The 21,051-nt window shown below is 37.8% G+C and overlaps 1 protein-coding gene across 2 annotated transcripts in view; it reads right to left on the reverse strand.

Moving 5' to 3' along the window:
- The window catches only part of LOC115288251 (C4b-binding protein alpha chain-like), a 51,946-nt gene that overhangs the window by 23,340 nt on the left and 7,555 nt on the right, over nucleotides 1-21,051 (reverse strand). For both annotated transcript variants that reach the window (XM_029935380.1, XM_029935379.1), the window contains exons 2-11: nucleotides 19,008-19,171; nucleotides 17,839-18,021; nucleotides 16,672-16,771; nucleotides 12,713-12,798; nucleotides 12,355-12,549; nucleotides 11,178-11,360; nucleotides 10,305-10,505; nucleotides 4,845-5,033; nucleotides 1,843-2,013; nucleotides 354-529 (exon numbers count right to left, since the gene is read on the reverse strand). In XM_029935380.1, the coding sequence (XP_029791240.1) occupies nucleotides 354-529; nucleotides 1,843-2,013; nucleotides 4,845-5,033; nucleotides 10,305-10,505; nucleotides 11,178-11,360; nucleotides 12,355-12,549; nucleotides 12,713-12,798; nucleotides 16,672-16,771; nucleotides 17,839-18,021; nucleotides 19,008-19,167 (1,644 nt within the window). In that variant the 5' untranslated portion in view covers nucleotides 19,168-19,171. The remainder of the gene's footprint in view (nucleotides 1-353; nucleotides 530-1,842; nucleotides 2,014-4,844; nucleotides 5,034-10,304; nucleotides 10,506-11,177; nucleotides 11,361-12,354; nucleotides 12,550-12,712; nucleotides 12,799-16,671; nucleotides 16,772-17,838; nucleotides 18,022-19,007; nucleotides 19,172-21,051) is intronic.

Raw genomic sequence — 21,051 nt, forward strand, 5'->3', positions numbered from 1 at the left:
AAGACAGTTTCACAGGAGGCTTCTGTGAAGACAGAGGCTGTTTCTGAGACCATCCAAAAATGGAACACAGAATATCAGATAGTCTGGAATAAGTTACATCAGGCCTCAATGCTTCAGGTATCTGACACCCTCTACTCCCTAAGGGGCTCCGTGTTTCCTATCTCCAGTGAGAGAGGAAAACTTGTCACTCCTAACACAGTGCTTCAAGATAAGACAGAGTTCCTTGGAGGGACTCAGGAATGAATCCTGAAAAGTCAGATCTCACCATTGCTGGCTGGGACAGTGCTTAGGGTGGGGGGTGCAATTTTTAGTGTGTGATAGGACAGGAGCTTTTCTTGAATTGTGCCACTTACCCACTCACACCGAGGCACCTCGGGGTACCAGATTTTGCTGTATAAGCAAGTGATACTTTCTGGACCAACCAACATATAACCAGAGTCACAATGGATGGCGACATTTTCAGACTCAACATATTGAGTCTTATCCACGGACAGCTTTCCATGGGCTATTTCTGGTTTTGGACACAGAGCTACAAAGGAAACATGGTTTTAAGAAATCCATAAATCGAAGAAAAAGGACATGACAACAAGCTAGGATTATAAGATTTCACTATCATGGGGGCTGCTAATTATTTTATCTTTCCTACTGTTTGGTAACAATAATATTCATTAGCTTTTTGTTGAGCATTGACCACATATCAGACTCGATCTAAGCATTTTATGTGATTCTCTCAGCTCTGTGAAATGAGGATCGTAATTATTTCCATCTAACTTGAAGAAAATTGAGATAAAGAGAGGTAAAGAAACTTGTCTGAGGGGCACCTGGGTGGTTCAGTCAGTTATGTGTCTGAAGTGGACTCAGGTCATGAACTCACGATTCATGAGTTCCAGCCTGCATCGAGTTTTGTGCTGTCAGAGTGGACCCCACTTCAGATCCTCTGTCGATCTCTGCCTCTCCCTCATCCACTGTCTCTCTCAAAAATAAAGAAACATTTAAAAAAACAAAAACCGGGAAAACTTGTCTGAAGTTTTCATATGTTTATTTTTTCTTATTGTTTCTTGAAATTTTATTTTTTTATAGTTCATTGTCAAGTTAGTTTCCAAATAACACCAGTGCTTGCATACATTTAAACATGATAGCTCCCATGATATGCTATGTAAAAGCATGTGATCACGGGTTCCCAGGAGTCAAAGCAATGTCCCTCCCATCTTGATGTCCATCAGACACTGAGTATTATACAGTCTAGAAAAAGTCAAGTTAAGGCTCAGTCCTTCCAGGTATCTGATACCCTCTTCTCCTATTGCCTCCTGTGTGCAATGGAGACCATGGTGACAAATAATACCAGAAGTTGTTGATGGCAAAGTGTTGGTAACTTTGCTGATGACACAGTGTTGGAAACACCAGAGCCAATCTTGACTCGTCCTGTCCCCACTACAGACGGGCACATGCAGCCTGCATCATGGGCAGGTGGTGCATCTGCACGGGGCTGGGATGGAAGTGCCTGCCACGCGGGGATGTTCGGAATTAGCCCGTGAGAGCCCACATTCCTGCTAGAGCAAGCTGCCATGGAAATTTTGCCACAGGCCATCTATCAAGTGCTCCACCTGCAGTGTTTCTTGAAAGTCAGAATGGGGCAGAGTTTTACAACTGGGAGAGAGACTGGGGAGGCTGATGGTAATGCCGTCTATCCCTTTGTAAGGTTTGCACTCTGAACACAGTAATGATTTCAAGTCAATCGAATCAGATCAAATGCTTCCGTGCTGCCTCTGGCAGGAAGAAGCTTTACTCTCAATACTTCTGTGACACCTCCACCCACCTGACTGAAAAGGGAGCTGGAGTTACCTTTACATTGAGGGGGTGCATGGGACCAGCGTGAAGACCTGCAGGAGAGTCTGGCTTCTCCAACCAGAGTGTATCCTTCGTCACATTTGTATATCACCTCAGTAGAGCTGAATATACCATATGTTTGTCGTTCATAATTTCCATGGGCAATGGTAGGAGGGAAATCACAATCTTGATGGTGAGAGATAAAAGTGAGAGAGCATGAGATTGTAGAATGTAAAATAGAACTCATCCCAGGATCTGTGTGGTTTGTAGGAGGCTTCCTTCTGTCCTGTCATCTCCTCTACCCATAGGATCACTTAGCCAAACCCAAGACCTGGTCTGCCCTCTTATAATCCCCCGTCTGAGGGACCCCCAGAGACCCCTTATTAGACCACTTGTTGTCATTTCCAATGTCTTCAAAGTGTAATAGGAATAAACAAAATTAATACTTGGTCAAAACCCCATATTGAATTCTTAGCCTATGGGTAAGACCAGTCATATCCATGAAGTCAAGTAGAAGCCATTGCTATTCCCCATACCATTCCCCATGAAGCAAAGACACTATATTAACAAGTACATCAAATGCCAAGGGGCTGGGGAAATGGAAAAATTGGTGTCACTCTTGAAGAACGAGACCTATATTTCCACCATATCACCATTTACTTCCCCAATCTGTCTACCTAAAAAATTAGGATTCTGTAAAATTATAGTAAAGTGTTGAAAATTTAACATTTTAGTCTCATTTCCAATGAGACATTGAATATTTTAGTCTCATTTCCAGTTTGGTCCTTTGCTAAAGGTGGATATAAGTATCTACAGGTAAATGGGATCACTGATTTTGCTACTTTCTTCTTTTCATCCCATTCAGAAAAAAAGGCTCAGAAACAGCTTGTATATACATGGAAAGATCCAATCACACATTTGTAGTTTTAGACCTGGGGTCTGATTAGTCACTTGCCTCTGTCATAATAGAACCTGAAGATGCCATGACTATCTGGACATCCATATAGGTTCAGTATATCAGAGGCATCATGTTAAATCTACTGAATGGGTAAGAAGAAGCTAGTGTGTAGATAGATAGAGAGATAGAGAGATAGATTGATAGATAGATTACCTAGATCTAGTTATAATATATGTATATCATCATTGACAAGAAGAATCTAGCATGAAGTCATATACATATAGATATCTAGATCTGGATGATTGATAAAAAGAGGTTAGCTAGATATAGTTATATCATATGACATCATGGACAAAAGAATCTAGCATGATTTCATATATATAGAGAGATCTAGATCTATAAAAGAGAGAGAGAGATCTGTCCCATTTCCTGGTTCAGACCTCCTAAACCCTTATAAATGCTTAAGTGCTGAGAACACTAAGAACATCTTTTTTCTACTGATGCAAGTTTCAGTGGCCCTGGATGGAAGCTGGTCACCAGAAAGACCAGGCCATGAATAAACCTTGGAAGGTTTCAGCCCCACTCTCCTCTCCAAAGGGGGAAGAGGTTGGAAACAGTGTCAATAATTGATCAAGTTACAAATAATGAACCTCCATAAAATCTTAGGAGTATATGGTTCAGAGAGTTGCCAGGTGGGTGAATGCATCCACATACTAGGAAGGTAATACACAGCAATTCACCAGACAGGGGCTCCTGTGCTTGGGACCCTCCCAGACTTCACTCTATATATCCTTCATCATACCATTTAATAAACTGGTAAATATAAAAGTAAGTGGTTCCCTCAGTTCTGTAAGTCACTTTGGCAAATTAATGGAACTTGAGAAGGAGGTCATGGGAACCTCCAATTTATAGTCAGGTTGGACAGATTTTGGTGGTAACCTGGGGACCCACCACCCATCAATTGGCATCTGAAATCAGGAGGATGGGGGAGGCAGTTTTGTGAGATTGAGTCTTTAAGCTGTGGGATGTGACACTATCTCCAGGTTGATACTGTTGGAATTGAGTTAAATTGTAGGTCACCCAGATACGGTTGTGGAGAAGTCTTTGGTGGAAGAAAAAAAACCCCTCACATCTGGCCACCAGAAACACTGTGAGTGCTCTGCATGACAAGTAAAAGAGACACCAAGAAAGGTACAGAAGGTGAAGGGAAAGCCTGGGGCTTTTCCAACCTGCATTATGCTGCTCCAGAATACAGATGGTAAAGACTCAAGGGCTTGCCAGATCCATACAATATTCAGAGGTCCAAGGCACATGGTTTGCTAGGCTATCCCTCCAAACTAATGTCAAATTCTTATAAATGGCACATCACAGAAAGAAAAAAAAAGATGAGCAACATTATAGAACTTTCCCATTTCTCGAGGCAGCATGTTCCACACTTGGAAATCCTATTCCAGCCCATGTGCGAGATGACCTAAAACACTGCTTGAGTGCAGCCCCTGTTGGGAAAAGCCTCAACAGCTAGTCCGATGTCAGGGAATTCATCCTGTTGTTTGGACCTTGGGACCCTGCAGAGCCTAGTATATTGAAGGTGGCTATAGTTGGGAAACATACAAACGTCAATGGGACTATCACAGCATAGACCCTTGAGATCCTGAAGATCAATTGGTTATCATGGACACACCTACAGAGCCATAAGCATGAGCTGAAAAAGCACCGGGGCCCCAGCAGATGGGCACAGGGAGGATCCGGGCTCCCTCTTCGGGCAGGCTCTTGTGCCATCAGGTCCTGTGCATGCTCAATCCCGGATGACGACTTCCACTTTATAATGAATTGTGTGTTGCCTGCCTGATCTTATAACTTGTTGGTTCTGATAGACCAAGCCCGTGACGCGTGATTTTGGCACTGGCTCATTTCGTGACCCAATGTCAGGCACAGTTTCTATCAGGGCCAAACAACATGTCCAGTTATGTCTCAAATAGGAAACAGCACATAATTCTCTGGAGCAGTGCATAGCCTTGCTATATAAAATCTTTTAGATAATTTCAAACCTTCCCTTATTAATCTCCACCACTTTGATGCAAAGAAACATCTAGAATAACACAAATCCAAATGCTCTTACTTTCATCACATGTTGGTGTTTTGGGATACCACGTGCCATCTGCTTGACATCTAGCTTTAAAATTATACTTCTTATAACATGTATATGAAATTTCATCTCCCTTGAAATAATCACAGCTGTTGACAGCACTAGTTTTCCTTGCAGTTATTTCACCATTATTCTTCAGCCTTGGTATTGGGCAACATACCTCTAAAAAATTAAAAAGACTTAGGTTAGTAAACTCACAGCAATGAGGCTCTGATGGATAATAAGCTCATTTCCCAATATCGAGGAAGTCACCACTGAAGAGACGTTGGAGACAGAAGAGGGTACCAGAGACTCTTCGGGTCTGCTCTTCCTGCTCCTGATTATAAAGAACTCCAACCCTGTCATTTCCCTCCAACTAAATAACCTCATTAGGAGCCTCCAAAATGCGAAGTTGGATGAAACCCCTACAAAAATGTAAATTTTCAGAGGGTTCAAAAGCAATGACAAATAACATCGATCGCTCTGTGTTTTCACTAGGGTCACATCATTATTAACCTCTCTAATAACTTACACTGCCTCAGTTAACAGGAGGCAAAATGTCCTTATATCCACGTGACAGCTAATGTGCAGAAAAACATTTGAATTATTGCATATGGCCAGAATTTTTCTTTTTTGATGCCAAATTTAAAAGAAAGAGCTTTCATTTTAATGCAACAAGAGCTGATATAAAGACACAATTTTTTATTCATAAGTAGAATGATTTTCATGTAGAACTTGATTTGTTTGATATAAGAGTAAGTACCAGAGCAAATTAAAATGTCCTATTAAGGAGGATGACTAGCATTAAAATGGGGATATTTTAGGCACACTCAAATACTCTCACCATTCACTTATTTATGAATTATAATAAAAATATCCAATATTTATATATTTTCCACATTATAATATTAATGCTTAGGCAATACAGTAAAAATACTTTTAAATATTTAAGTCATGAGTCCAAATCCACACTGAATCACAATTTCTGATAACTAGGATAAATACCATTTTGCTTCTGCTTTTCATTACTTTTTAATAGTTTCTTTTTTTAAGTTTATTTATTTATCTTGAGAGACAGGGAGAATGAGTGAGGGAGAGACAAGGAGAGAAAACCCCCAGGAGGCTCCATGCTGACAGTGGGACTTGATCTCACAAAACATGAGATCATGACCTGAGCTAAAATCAAGGGTCGGTGCTTAACTGACTGGGCCACCCAGGTGCCCCTCACTTCTGCTTTTTAAATGATTTAAAAATATCCTTTATTAAAGAGTTAAATGAATAAGACTCTAGTGAGTAAAATAAATATGGTTTTAAAATTTTTTTTGTTTTATTTATTTTTGATACTGAGAGAGACAGCATGAGAGGGGGAGGGGCAGAGAGAGAAGGAGACACAGAACTGGAAGCAGGCTCCAGGCTCTGAGCTAGCTGTCAGCACAGAGCCCGATGCGGGGCTCGAACCCACGACCGTGAGATCTGACCTGAGCCGAAGCCGGAGGCTTAACCGACTGAGCCACCCAGGCGCCCCAAATAAATATGGTTTTAAAGTAGGTTTTTAAACTTCCAGGAAACCGAAGTCCAGGGCCAGATGACTTCACTGTTCACGGGTGAATTCTACCAAACATTTAAAGAAGAGTTAATGTCCATTATTCTCAAAATATTTCAGAAATAGCAGAAGAAAAACTTCTAGATTTCTTCTATGGGGACAGCATTACCTTGATACCAAAGCCAGAAAAAAAAAACTCGCTAAAAAATAAAAAACTGCAGGCAATATTCCTGATGAACACAGACACAAAAATTCTCAACAAACTTTACAAACCAAATTCACCAGTACATTAACAGGACTATTCAATATAATCAAGTGGGGATGGAAGTATGGTTCAATATTTGCAAATCAATGAATGTGATACATCAAAATATTTTTAAATGCAAAATATTTTTAAAAACATATAATCATTTCAAAAGATACAGAAAAAGCATTGGACAAAATATAACATCCATTTGTGACAAAAAAAAGTTTCAACAAAGTGTTTTTAGAGGAATACTTCAACATGATAAGGTCACATATAAGAAACGCATGGTTTGTCATCATAAAGACCATGGTGAAAAACTGAAATCTTTTCCTGTAAGATCAAGAACAAGACAAAGATGCCCACTCCTGCCATTTTTATTCAACATAGTACTGAAAGGCCTGGCTGTAGCAAACAGACAAGAAGAAGTAAGAGGCATCCACACTGGTAAGAAAGAAGTAAAACTGTCACTATTTGCATATGGCATGATACTATATATAGAAAATTCTAGAAACTCCACCAAAAACTATTAGAACTAATAAATTTAGAACCATCACAGGACACAAAATTAATATATAGAAAACTATTGTGTTTCAGGGCCCTGGATGGTTCAGTCGGTTAAGTATCCAACTCTTAATTTCATCTCAGGTCATGATCTCACAGTTGTGAGTTCAAGCCCTGTATTGGGCTCTGCACTTACAATTTGCTGGCTGCTTTTGATTCTTTCTCTCCCTCTCTCTGCCTCTGCTTTCTCTCTTTCTCTCTCAAAACAAATAAAAGCTTTAAAAAATATCTATTCCGTTTCTATATACTAATAAAAGGTAGCAGAAAGAGAGATTATGAAATTAGTCCCATTTACAAATTTACCAAAAAGAATAAGATACCTAGGAATAAATTTAACCAGGGAGTGAAAGACCTATACTCTGAAAACTATATAGCACTGATGAAAGAAATTGAAGATGACACAAACAAAAGGAGAGAAATGTCATGCTCACAGACTGAAATAATTAATATTCTTAAAATGTTCATACCACCCAAAACAATTTATGGATTTAATGTGATCTCCATCAAAATGCCAACAGTATTTTTCACAGAACTAAAACCAATAATCCTAAGATCTATATGAAACCATAAAGACCTCTAATAGCTAAAATAATCCTTAGAAAGAACAAAGTTGGAAGTATCCCAACCCCAAATTTTAAGACATCCTACAAAGTTATAGTAATTAAAACTGTATGGTACTAGCATAAAATACACACATAGATCACTAGAACAGAATAGAGAGCACCAAAGTAAACCCATGCTGATATAATTAATTAATCTGTGACAAAGAATATACAATAGGGAAAACACAGTATTTTCAATAAATGGGTATTGAGAAAACTAGAGAGCTTCATGCAAAATAATGAACTGAACCACTTTCTTATACCATACACAAGAATAAACTCAAAATGGACTAAAGACCTAAATGTGAGGCCAAAATCCACAAAATTCTGAAAAGAAAACATAGGCGTTAATCTGTTGGACATTAGCATCAGCAACATATTAATGGATCTGTCTCTCTAAACAAGGAAAGCAAAAGTAAAAGTAAATTGCTGAGACTATGCCAAAATAAAAAGCTTTTGCACAGTGAAGGAATCCAACCACAAAACAGAAAGGCAACCTACTAAATGGAAGAAGATATTTGTAAATGATAGATTCAATAAGGGTTAACATCCAAAATATATAAAGAATTTATCATGGAAACCAATTTGACAATAAACTATTATAAATTAAAAAAAAAGAATTTATCAAACTCAACACTGAAAAAATCAAATGGTTTTCTAAAGAAAACATAGAGATGGCCAACAGACACTTGGGAAGTTGTTCAACATCACTAATCATCAGAGAAATGCAAATCAGACCATAGTGAGATATCATCTCAACCCTGTCAGAATGATTAGTATCAAAAGGACAAGAAATAGCATGTGTTGGCTAGGATGTGGTGGAACGGGAACATTGGGCACTGTTGCTGGGAATGTAAATTGGTGTGACCAAGACATGCAGGAACTCAAGTGTGTATTGATAGATGCATGGGTAAAGAAGATGTGGTGTGTGTAAATACATATATATATATATATATATGTATATACACAACTGAATATTACTCAGTCATAAAAAATAATGAGATCTTGCAATTTACAACACATGGATGGGCCTGGAGGGTATTATACTAAGTTAAATAAGTCAGACAGAGAAAGACAAATACCATGGGATTTCACTCATATGTGGAATGTAAAAAACATATCAAGATAATCAAGTCAAAAAAACCAAACAAACTTTAAATGCAGAGAACAAACTAGTGGTTGCCACAGGGAGGCTACTGGGAGATGGGTGGAATAAGTGAAGAGAATTAAGAGGTGCAAATTCCCAACTGTAGAATAAATAAGCTCAGTCCAGAGCTGAGATGAAAAGTAAAGCAAAAAAAATATAGTCAGTGATATTGCAATAACGTATAGTGACAGACGGTGACTACACTTATTGTGATCAGCATTGAATAATGTCCAGAATTGTCAAAGTATGTTGTACGCATGAAACTGACATAACATTGTGTGTCAACTATACTTTAACAATAAGACAAGAAGACAAAGATGGATAAAAACAGAAGTACCCTTTTAAACATGTGTAAATAAGCATCAATTTATACAGAAAAAAATAGTGCATTAATTACAATCACTGTTCTTTATTCATTAAGGAGAATCTTCAAAGGCTTATATTTATTACTACTTTGATATTTAAGTGGTGGTAGTAATCATTAAATATATCTTAATTCAGTAATTTTGTTAAAACCCTTCATTTTATTTCTCCCAAATGAGTCTAAATCACTGCAATTAAGCTCTAAGTCTTCATGTGAAATAAGTGATCTTCCAATGGGTTGATCTAACCTACCACTTTTCATTACTTGTTAATTTTACATATTCCTCAACTTCCAATCTACAGAATAAAGATTCCCTATATTCTTGGTCTCAATGTCTTCACCTCTAAAATGGCAAGATTCTCATGTGTGGAGGAAGCATTTTCTCCCTCTGTCCTCAATTCCACTGAAACTCATAAAATTGAATCCACCTGTCTCTCAGCACTGTACATTCTCTCAGAAAGAGAAAAGACATCTCTTACCAGTGAGACTGGACAAGGTCTGTTGTCTGTCCCTCCGAGGCAAGGTCTGTCTTCTAGAGGAAGGTCACAAGACCCAGCTCCTATAGCCTTGTGTCCCATGAGACATAAATCATCTAGCACCTGGTTGAGCTCATGACTGTTTTATAGACTTTCCTTCTACTAAGTGCCTCAAAGTCTACACTGGAGAGAAAAGGGATGTTGTGGAGGTCTGGCTCTGGCCATAGTTGAGCAGTATTCTCCATTCTCCCTGCACCAGTAATGACGCTAATTAATGTGCATAATATTTCACGTCCCTTTTGATTGTGAATGAGGATAAGAAAAGGTTATAATTCTCTGCTCCTCCAAGACTTGCATGATCCTTTCTGACAATAATACCTCACTATTTCGTTGAATTATTATAATTTTCAATTTATCTTGAAAGATAAAATTGTATTCATTTAAGATAAGAAAAGAAATCTTACCACATATTGGACATTTAATATACAAAATGATTTGAAAAGCAGAAACTCACCCTTACACTCTATGTGTGGGGTCCAAGTCAAATTTTCCTGACAAGTCACAGTCGTAGGCTCATCCGAAGTAGGTTTATAGCCATCACGGCACCTATATCTCAACGCAGTTCCAATAGTATAAATTCTCTGATTTGTTGACAGGTGGTGGTTATACGTTTCCCAGGAGGCATTTGGGATGTCTGGTAAGCCAACACAACTATCTGTTCGTAAAGAAGAACAAGGAGAAAAGACACTGTTACTAGGGATGCAACAGTGACCATGAACTAGCCTGTCCCACCAAAGGATGCCATGTGTTCATTCAGTCAGGAACCATCTTGCCTTGGCTGATGCATCGACCACACCAGAAACAGACTAGCACCAAGTTATCATTACTAGTATTAATGTAATTATTAAGGATCCACATGAGTTTATAAGTTCAGAGCATCAGAATCATAGTTAGGCCATATCATATATTTGTGGAAGTTAGAAAAATGTGTCCCCCCCCCCACACAGGACATTTTACTATTATCTTTCATATCAATTATCATAATGTAATGATTTTTTTGGAACAAAACAATTTTTCTACTAACAGCAAGAGAATTGTTGAAAGGAATATATGAATCCACAATGTCTACAATGTTAATGTCTCCCTTTAGCATTGGAGAACCCACAACCTGAACAACTGTATGTGGCAGCCTTTTATGATTACAGAAGACCTTGCCCAGTGGACTGTAATCATTTTTTTCCCAACCTCTACAAGAGATAGGCAGTCATTGATCTAAATTTAAATTTTCACTGTGGATCAAGTGGATCTCGTCATAGAAGTATGCCCTCACCAACATTTCTGGGTAATTGAGGTAAAAACATGAAATGCTGTCATGGTCCACACTTACTGAGCTCACAAGTGGGAGGAGGAGGGTCCCAGTTATTATCTTCTTCACAGTGGATTAAACTGCTTCCATTGAGAATAAAACCTCGATCACAGTCAAATACCATGGAGTCTTTATAAGTATAGAGGGGTCCAAATCCCAAGATTATTTTCCCATTTTCAATCTCTGGCTTAGAACAACTGACTTCTAAAGAATCACAAGAAGACATGAACGAATTATAAAAGAGAAATGGCCATAAGGATATTACTGCTGTTGTTAATCCAGTGTCAGCTGTAACACAAAAGCCTAATACAGTATATGTCAAGTGGATACATGGAAAACATTTTTTAATGTTTATTTATTATTTTTGAGAGAGAGAGAGAGACTGAGCACAAGCTGGAGAGAGGCAGAGAGGGAGGGAGACACAGAATCTGAAACAGGCTCCAGATTCCAAGCTGTCAGCACAGAGCCGGATGTGGGGCTCGAACCCACGAACTGTCGGATCATAACCTGAGCCGAAATCAAGAGTCTGACACTTAACTGACCGAGCCACCCAGAAACCACCAAAGTTCTTTTAAAAAGCCAGGGCATAAGTTTCTCTCTTCAGCTATTGAGCAGATTTTGAAAGCACGTTTTAATGTGGAGGTACCACAAGATCAAAGCAGCATGGACTGCTTAAGTTTGTTGCTAAATTACCACCTAGACTACACTGCCCTAGAATCTCAGACTCAGTGTGAATGAAAGCCAGCTTTTACTTTGCAAAGTCGATGAGATATTGGTGCTCCTTGTTACTGCACAGTGGTACATCATGCAGAAGTCAGTTGAGAAAATAAATGAATGCATCATAGCAATAATTAGTCTTGTGATCATTCCATTTCCCCCAACAAATTCACCTTCCAAGCCAAATTCACCTTCCAGGCCAAATTCATCATTGGGACTTAGCTTTATTTTTTTAAGTTTTTAAATTATTTTGATAGAGAGAGCACACATGAGCTAGAATGGGGGAGAGAGAGAGGGTCTCAGAGGGAAACAATCCCAAGCAGGCTCCGTGCTCAGTGCGGAGCTGGATGAGAGGCTCCACGCAGGACTTGATGTGAAGGAGAGGGGCTCGATCTCACGACCCCAAGATCACAAACTGAGCTGATATCGAGAGTCAGATGCTTAACCAACTGAGCCATCAAAGTAAGGCATCATGACTTACTTTTACAGGTAGGAGGACTTGGGCTCCAGATGCCTATTTTGTTATCTTCCACTGTGCAAAAAATGGAGGCTTTGCCTAACAGTGAGAAGTTGGGGTCACAGCTGTAGGTAACAGAAGAGCCGTATATATAGAAATCTTCATCTCCACCATTGTGCCTCCCATTGCTGATGGGTGGAGGAGGCTCACACTTAGCAACTGGGATGAGAAAGAAAGAAATAATCAGGGAAGATATCCTTGCAAATCTAAAATTCATGATGCAAATTTTAATGAGGGTAGAAGATGCAGCAAAAATGCATAGGAATTTTATTACTGAACATGGTTTAAGTTTGTGATTAAGTCAGAAAAAGTCTTTACTTACTTATACATTGTGGGAGAGGATCACTCCAATCAACTCCTCTATCTTGGATCTCACAAAAACTAGTGGTTGAGCCAATTAAAACATATCTGAATAAGATAGGACCAAAGATTTTAATGAAATTCTTCTGACTCTAAATGAAATTGGATACAGGGGTCTAAACAAATTAACTGGTTACTCAATATTTTAAAAATGAAGAAACAGTGTTTTCTAAATAACACTTCCCATCGAGCACTCCATTCAGTAAAACTTCATCACTGCAATGAGATGTGTGTTTGTTCACTCATTCCTTTATTCTGGAATCTATTGTTGGGTATCAACTATTTATCAGGCATGGAGTTTACCCCAAGCTCAAACAGGGCAATGTAGGGTAAAAGGATCATTCGAGTGTGTTCTGCAGTGTTTTGTAGATGAGCGTATCAGCCAGGTCACTGGCCCCAAACTTTCATGTCTTCTGACATGCAGCCTACCTCTGACTAATATAGGTGCCTACCCTCTCTGATACACCATTAACTCCCTGTTCCCGATCCCCATTTTTATAGCTCTTGACAAGTTCTAAGCTTTCTTCAGTTTGTCCTACTGCCCTCTGTATATTATGGTAACAGAAAGAAAAAGCACTGTTAGTATGTCTTAAAATTGTACTATCATCAAGGAATAAATGTACACTCTGAAGGTTAATGCGAATGTGACCTCCAGCAAACTAGAGGATTTATTTAATAATAACTTAAAAGAAAATGAATCTTTTAATAAGATAAAAGGCAGTGAGAAGTAAGGATTTCTTTATTTTGCAATTTCTTAAAAATGTAAGTTTTCTAAATTACCCAGGAAACCAAGTAAAAAGTGTGGTTTCTGGTTATTCCAATAGGAGCACTTTAGTGTTTCGACAGCCCTTCTGTTCTGAGTCTTCTCCCTTTCCGTGTTGGGAGCCATAATGGGGAAATAAGGATAAATGTGAGAAAATCAAATGAAAGGAAACAACATTAGAAGAAAATGTTAAACACAGATAGTAAGCAAAGAAGCATCAATGCATACTTAGCTGGAGAACCTGAAGGGGGAACACAAAACAAAGCAAAATAGCTATTTTAAAATGTACATCAAAGTAAGTATTGCAGAAGTAAAATAGCACTTAATCTACATTTTTAAAAAAGCGGCAAATAGAACAAAATGTTGAACTAACTGATCTGTTCCAAAACAACAAAGAGTAAAATTACTGAAGATTATTTTGAGCTAAAGGCACTTGAAACGGCAGACACAAGAAAGGCACTTGGACTACCCCTTTTCTAAAACTGTCACGTGGAAGATCCTGTCCCCATACCAGGAGGAAAAGAATAATCTTATCACCAGAGATGAAGAAGTAAAGCAAAAAGAATTCTATACAAACAGACCCTATAAAAATAACCCTTTATCTTCTACAATTGCTAGTTTTTATTCACCCTAGCATATAAACACTTAGGCCTAATTACCTCTTGGGTCTTCAATTTTCCTGTTGTAAGCTCCCAAGTATGTCTAAAAATAAAATCTATATGTTTTTCTCCTGTTAATCTGTTTTGTATCAACCTAATTCTCAGTCTCAGTCAGAGACTCTAAGAAAGGAGAGGAAAAGTTTTGTGACCTCTACAAGAACATAATTTTGTCCAGGAGACTCAACATTAAAAAGGTTCTATTCTTTAAAAATTAAGTTAAACACTAATCCAGCACTGATTTTAAAAGATGCCTAAATTTAGGGGCACCTGGGTGGCTCAGTCACTTAAGCATCCAATTTTGGCTCAGGTCATGATCTTACAGTTCCTGAGTTTGAGCTGTGCTCATTCTCTCTCTCTTCCTCTCTCTCTCTCTCTCTCTCTCTCTCTCCTCAAAATAAATGTTTAAAAAACAAAAAGATGCTTAACTTAAAACTGTATGTAAAAAACAAACAAATATTGTCAGGAATAAAATTTTTTAAAGGTAGTAAGGCAGGACTACTTATATTGGCTATTAAGACACGTTATAAAGTAGTGATAAGTAGGTCACTGTGAAAATGTGTATATGAATATACAGGCAAAACAATGGTATTGAGTAGAAACATATATAGATACATAAATGATATGTATGAAACACATATGAGCATTTAATACAGCATCAAAAAGTACTCTCAAATTAGTAAACTGAAGATAGACTTTTGGGGTAACAAAAAGTCATATGGAAAAATATAGCCTCAAATATGCACCTCATGCTGTATATTGTATATTGACTCCAAATGGATCAAACCTTTAAACATTAAAAAGTATGAAAATGTACAAGCAGTAGAAGAATTCTAAGCAAATCATTTAAACTCTTGTATGGGAGGAGGGCTTTTAAACGATGGCCTAAAATCTAGAAGTCATTTTATTTTATTTTATTTTATTTTATTTTATTTTTTCATTTGTTAATTTGAGAGAGAGGGAGAGAGAGAGAGAGGATGAAGGGGAGAAGCAGAGGGAGAGAGAGAATCCTAAGCAGACTCCAAGCCCAGCACACTCATAAGAATGGTATCATGACCTCAGCCAAAATTAACCAACTGAGCCACCTAGACCCCCCATCAGAAGACATTTTAAAAAGAGAAATTGATAAACTTGAAGCAGAAATATACTTTTTCCTTGAAAAGAAAAAAAATGTATCAATACCAAGCCAAAAGAAAAATTATATACTTGGGGAAAAGGTTGCAATTCATATAAGAAAAAAGGTCTAAACCCTAATATGCATAGGTTCATGTGTGCATATTCTGTGTGGGTATATATATACACACATATATATATGTCCATGTATGTATATATCTATTCTAGAAATTAAAAATAAAAATTTCAACAAATTGATTGAAAAAATAGGCAAAGGAATATGCCAAATAGTCCACAAATAAATACAGATGTCTCTTGAACACATAAGAATATGCTCAGCCTCACTCATAATAAAAGAAATATACATTGAAACTATACTGAGATTCCAGTTTTACTTCTTAAATTGGAAATTTTTCAAATATTTTATAAGCTTTCAAATGATTGACAATATAGAAAGTTTTTGACTAGAAAGACATTTACATACTCTGCAACACTTCTAAGGAGAGCAATTTTGCAATATATTTAAATTTTTTTTTAATGTGTAGTCGTTGACCCAGAAATCCCATTCTGGAAATTTACTCTGTAGATATAACCACATCTGTGCAAAATTATTTATATACAAGGTAATGCATCAGAGCGCTGTTTAGAATGGCAAAAATTGGAAACATTCTGTGAAGTTGTAAAGGTAAATCAATGAGGAAATTCTATGCACAAATGTGGAACTATGTCCTGTGTACAATGATGAGTAAAAAACAAGGCAAGATTCAGGGGTGCCTGGGTGGCTCAGTCAGTTGAACACCTAACCCTTGATTTCAGCTGAGGTCACAATCCCAGGGTTGTGGGATCAAGCCCTGCGTTGGACTCCATGCTAAACATGGAGCCTGCTTGGGATTCTCTTTCCCTCTGCCCCTCTCTCCCACCTGCACTCACTCTCCCTCTTCCAGAGTGGAAGGAAGGAAGAGAGAGAGAGAGAGAGGGAGAAAGAGAGAAAGGGAGGGAAGGAGGGAGGGAGGAAGGAAGGAAAGAAGAAAAAGAAAGAAAGAAAAAAAAGAAAGAAAGAAGAAAGAAAGAAAGAAAGAAAGAAAGAAAGAAAGAAAGAAAGAAAGAAAGAAAGAAAAAGAGAAAGAGAGAAAGAAAGATTTAAAGCTATGTTATTGGAAAGATGCAATAAAAATGTACACTGATTTCTTAACTTGTATTTGTAAAAATAAACACTAGAAAGATACTTAAGAAACCATAAAGGAATGGGATTGATGGTGAGAGAGCTGAAGTGAAAATCCTCAGTGTATATGGTTTTATATCATTTTCACTTTTGAATTACATGAACACATTACCTACTTTTTAAAAAATTAATTTAAAAGAATTATTTCTAGATTGCTTCATACTCACCCTTCTGAGCAGGTGAATTCTATGCGTGATCCAAACAAGATATCTGTCTTCACTACCACTTGCCCATTTTGTAATTCTCCAGGGTGTCTGCATCTTTTCTCTGACAAAAAAAAAAAATATGTATTAAAATGATAGTGATTCCACGTACTCATAGACAAAGCATTAGTAAAGAGGTTGACTGATTAGCTTTGACCTATGCTTCCAGAAAGATCCAGAAGTTGAGATTCAAACTTATTTCTGATCTTGAATCACTAAATTTTTACTTTGGAGGATAAATGAATACAAAATGTGATCTCATATTTTTCTTGTACATTTCACAAATAAAGAAAAATACTCAGTTAAATCACTGTGGTAATGGAATCTATGGCCCAGGATAGACACTGATTAGGGATCTATTGTCCATTCTACATCTGTGGCATGTACTTTGTATTTAGGTCACTCAAAAATGCATGTCATGAGTTACAAAAAGTACAACAGTGTAGACTGGATGCCCTTACTATTGGGAAAACATTACAGAATTTATTCTCAACTACAAGTGAATCACAGAATCTTCTTCCAAACACAGCAAATATTTTGGGTGAAGTTTTTTTGGAAACTTTATTACCACCACTCTCTAGCCACATAACTTTTTTTTTAAGTTTATGTGTTTATTTTGAGATAGAAAAAGACTGCATGCAAGGGGCAAAGAGGCAGAGAGAGAGAGAGAGAGCATCCCAAACGGTCTCTGTGCTGTCAGCACAGAGCCCAACATAGGGCTCAATTCCACAAACCATGAGATCACGGCCTGAGCCGAAATCAAGAGTCAGAAGCTTACCCCACTGAGCCACCCAGGTGTCCTTAGCCATATAACTGTTTTATAATTCTGTAAAGAATGAATATGGTTTTCAAAATATTAAAATTGAATTTGTGGTTCACTTTGGAAAGAAATGCTTACCTGGTAAGGATAAAACTTATTTTTCACTGCAATTAGGTAGTTTATAATTTTTATTTGTTTTTTTTATGCTTTTCAAAAGGTAGCACACATGTGTACATTGGAATCAGTAACTGACAACTAGATGGTACCTTAGTAATCAAATACTATTACTTGCAGTCAGAAAACTTAATTCATGGGACAGTTCTGTAAAGAAGGGAAAAGTGCAAATAAGAAAAATGAATGTTCATACTTACTGACACAGAACTCATCGTAGTTCCATGAATTGTGTTGGCAGGTAAGAGAATGACTTTTATAAGGAGCCCTACTATAACCAGGGCGGCAGGTGTATTTCAGGACAGTTCCAGAGCTGAAGGAAGTCTGGTTCAACTCATTGATTGGAGAAGCAAAGTATAAATTTGGTGGGACACCACAACGACCTGGACACCAAAATGATGAAAAATGCCAGAAGTTAATACCTGGAAACACAGCATCTTAATGTTTCAGTAATATAATTTTTAAAGGAAGTACCGTTCTTTTCCCCTCTAATCAAGAAAAATAATGACTCCTGTTATCTCCATTGCTCAGAGAATCCAATTAAGTAACACACATTTGCTGATAAAGGATAATGATGATCTTAATAATAAATGATAACAATAAAAGGCAGAACTCTTTCATCTCCTTTCTGCTATTTATGAGATAACTTATACAAAAAGACGGTAGATGTGATTTCATCCACCTGTCAGACTCCTCATATCTGCTGACTCCAAGATAACTCAGCAAAGCCAGCAATTCCTACAATTCCTCCCAACAGAAACATATTATTTCATCATAAAAACATTGTGTAAGATTGGTTGCCTCAGGAAAAGGAAACCCGGGTGGTTGGGAGATGAATAAGAACAACATTTTTGAAATTTGCATATTTTGTACATGCTGGATTTTGAATGATGTAAAGGAAAAAGCATACAGTCCTTGAAACATAAAAGTCTTAATCCTACTGACCTTGCATGAATTAAATAGAGGATTAATTTACATTTCAGGAGCCCTAGTCGAAGTCTATACTTATTTCCCCTCTCTATTCTAGATAGATCCAGAATCCGTGACTTGCTCAAGTCAGGCTGATCGATTTTATAGATTGGTTTCAAGTCATGCTTGGGAGACAGATGTTTTGGAAATCTCTGGAGAAGAAATGATAGGAAGAAGTGTCTAGAAAACTGGTTCCCTTGTGGATAAAACAAATTACCCCTAAATTCCAAATAACTCCAAATTCCCTTAAACTTTAAATTCCAAATCTCTGATCAAATAAATCCCTTTGTTGCTGAATGTGGTTTTCTGCTAAAAGTTTAATCATGTTAGTCTTAAGAGTGAATGAGTGGAAGATCTTAAATATTTGTTGCCAGTCTGAACTTATCTCTCTACTACTCACCAAGAACAGTAGAAAATAGAGCAGCGACCAAGGTCATTTGGAACAGAGTTGGATCAGAGACTTTCCACAGCCTAGATAAGGACCAGACTGCCATTTTCTTTATTCTCTGATGGATCCCGATTGGATCACTAGGATGCATGACCTGATGCTTCTCCCACATTTTTCTGCCAAAAGAACTCAATTTAATAAACAATCATTGAGAGACACTTGGGTGGTTCAGTCTGTTGAGCAGCAAACTCTTGATTTCGGCTCAGGTCATGATCCTAGGGTTGTGAAAATGGAGCCCTGACATGGGCTCCATGCAGAGCGTGGAGTCTACTTGGTATCCTCTCTCTCTCTCTCTCTCTCTCTCTCTCTCTCTCTCTCTCTCTCTCTCTCTCTCAGACTCTTTCTGACCCTCTCCCCTACTCTCTCTCTCTTGCTTTCTCAAAAAAACAAATAAATAAAAATAAACAGTCATTGAATTCCTACTTGTCATAATGCACTAGGACAAATGCTATGGGGTCCACATCTTCAAGGAAATTAAGGCTTAAAATGAAAGAAAGGACATGAATACAAATGTCACAACACAAGACTGTTAGATTCTGCAGAAGCGCTCTGCTCAGAGGAGAGATGGGGAGGTGGTGCTAAGAAGGGGCAGCTTATACATTGTCTCAATGGGATGTAGGGTCAGGTTTAGGGATTTATAGATGCTACTCTTTAGGGAAAAAAGAATCATTGTTTTTCGTTTTGGATTTTGTTTTCCCTGTTTGCTTTGAAGCAAAGGAGTGACTCCTTACCGTGCTTTGAAAAGAGCAGTATGGCAGATGTGTGCAGACTGAAGTAAGGAGAGAGAACAAACAGGGAGGTTGAGGAAGCTATTATTGCAATCGGCCATGTGAATCACAGCGATGGTCTGAGCACAGAAATGGCAGAGGAGTTGGAGAAGAGGAACAAATGTAAAACCAAACCAAACCCAAAGGCAGGAAAATGATAAGACAGAGAAAAGGAGCCAGATCTGTGTAATATTGACAGTTCCTCATGACAACTGTCAACAAAGACAATAAACCACCAAGCAATTTGCAGTTTTGAAAGAATGGTTTATAGAGAGATACTGATAACTATAGATATACATGAAGATAAGCAAAGTAAGAATTTAAGTGACAAGTGTACTTTCGTTATTTAATCAGACTATTTAAAGACTTGTTTCAAGCAAAATCATGAAGGATATTTTTCTCTCCACGACTCCTGTTCCCCTTGGGGAAAACAATGTGTTTTAAATTTACATTAAAAATAGTCCATGTTCTCTGGGACGCCTGGGTGCCGCAATCGGTTAAATAGCCGACTTCAACTCAGGTCATGATCCCGCGGGTCGTGAGTTCGAGCACCACATTGGGCTCTGTGCTGACAGCTAAGAGCCTGGAACCTGTTTCAGATTCTGTGTCTCCCTCTCTGTCTGCCCCTCTCCCGCTTACACTGTCTTTCTCTCTCAAAAATAACTAAACATTTTAAAACTGGTCCTTGTTTTCAAAGGACTGTATGAAGTTAACTCCTAAGGAAATACTAAATTTTATCTTTTATTCTGATACCTATTAGATCCAGATAATTCTACACTCCCCATGTGTCCATAATTCATAGTATATACATATTGTTTAAATAAAGGAGTGACCTCAAAATTCCTCTCAGAGATGTTTCTATCCCACATTATAGAAGAAAAAAAATGTTTGATGACCTATATTTCTATCCCACATTACTGGGAGAAAAAAGTTTATAATGATGCTTCACACTATGTGGAGGGGCCTAATGTCCTCATTGAGTAATGGCTCATTAATCTTCTCTTTCCACAGTTCAGTTCTGAAGAGACCATTCCTTTATCTGCTGTCAGCTTTGGGCAATCCACCTGATGCTCCATCTAGCCCCTGAGCCCCAAACACGGCTGCTAGGACAGTTCCGCTGAAAAAGAAATTCAGTCCGATGATCAACTTATCAAATGCATTTGCTTACTAAAATATGTTTTCAAAATTTGTACTCAATACATTGAGGCTGTCTAAAGAGGTGGAAAGGA

The sequence above is a fragment of the Suricata suricatta genome, chromosome 3 (genome assembly GCF_006229205.1).
Source record: "Suricata suricatta isolate VVHF042 chromosome 3, meerkat_22Aug2017_6uvM2_HiC, whole genome shotgun sequence".
Classification (NCBI taxonomy): domain Eukaryota; kingdom Metazoa; phylum Chordata; class Mammalia; order Carnivora; family Herpestidae; genus Suricata; species Suricata suricatta.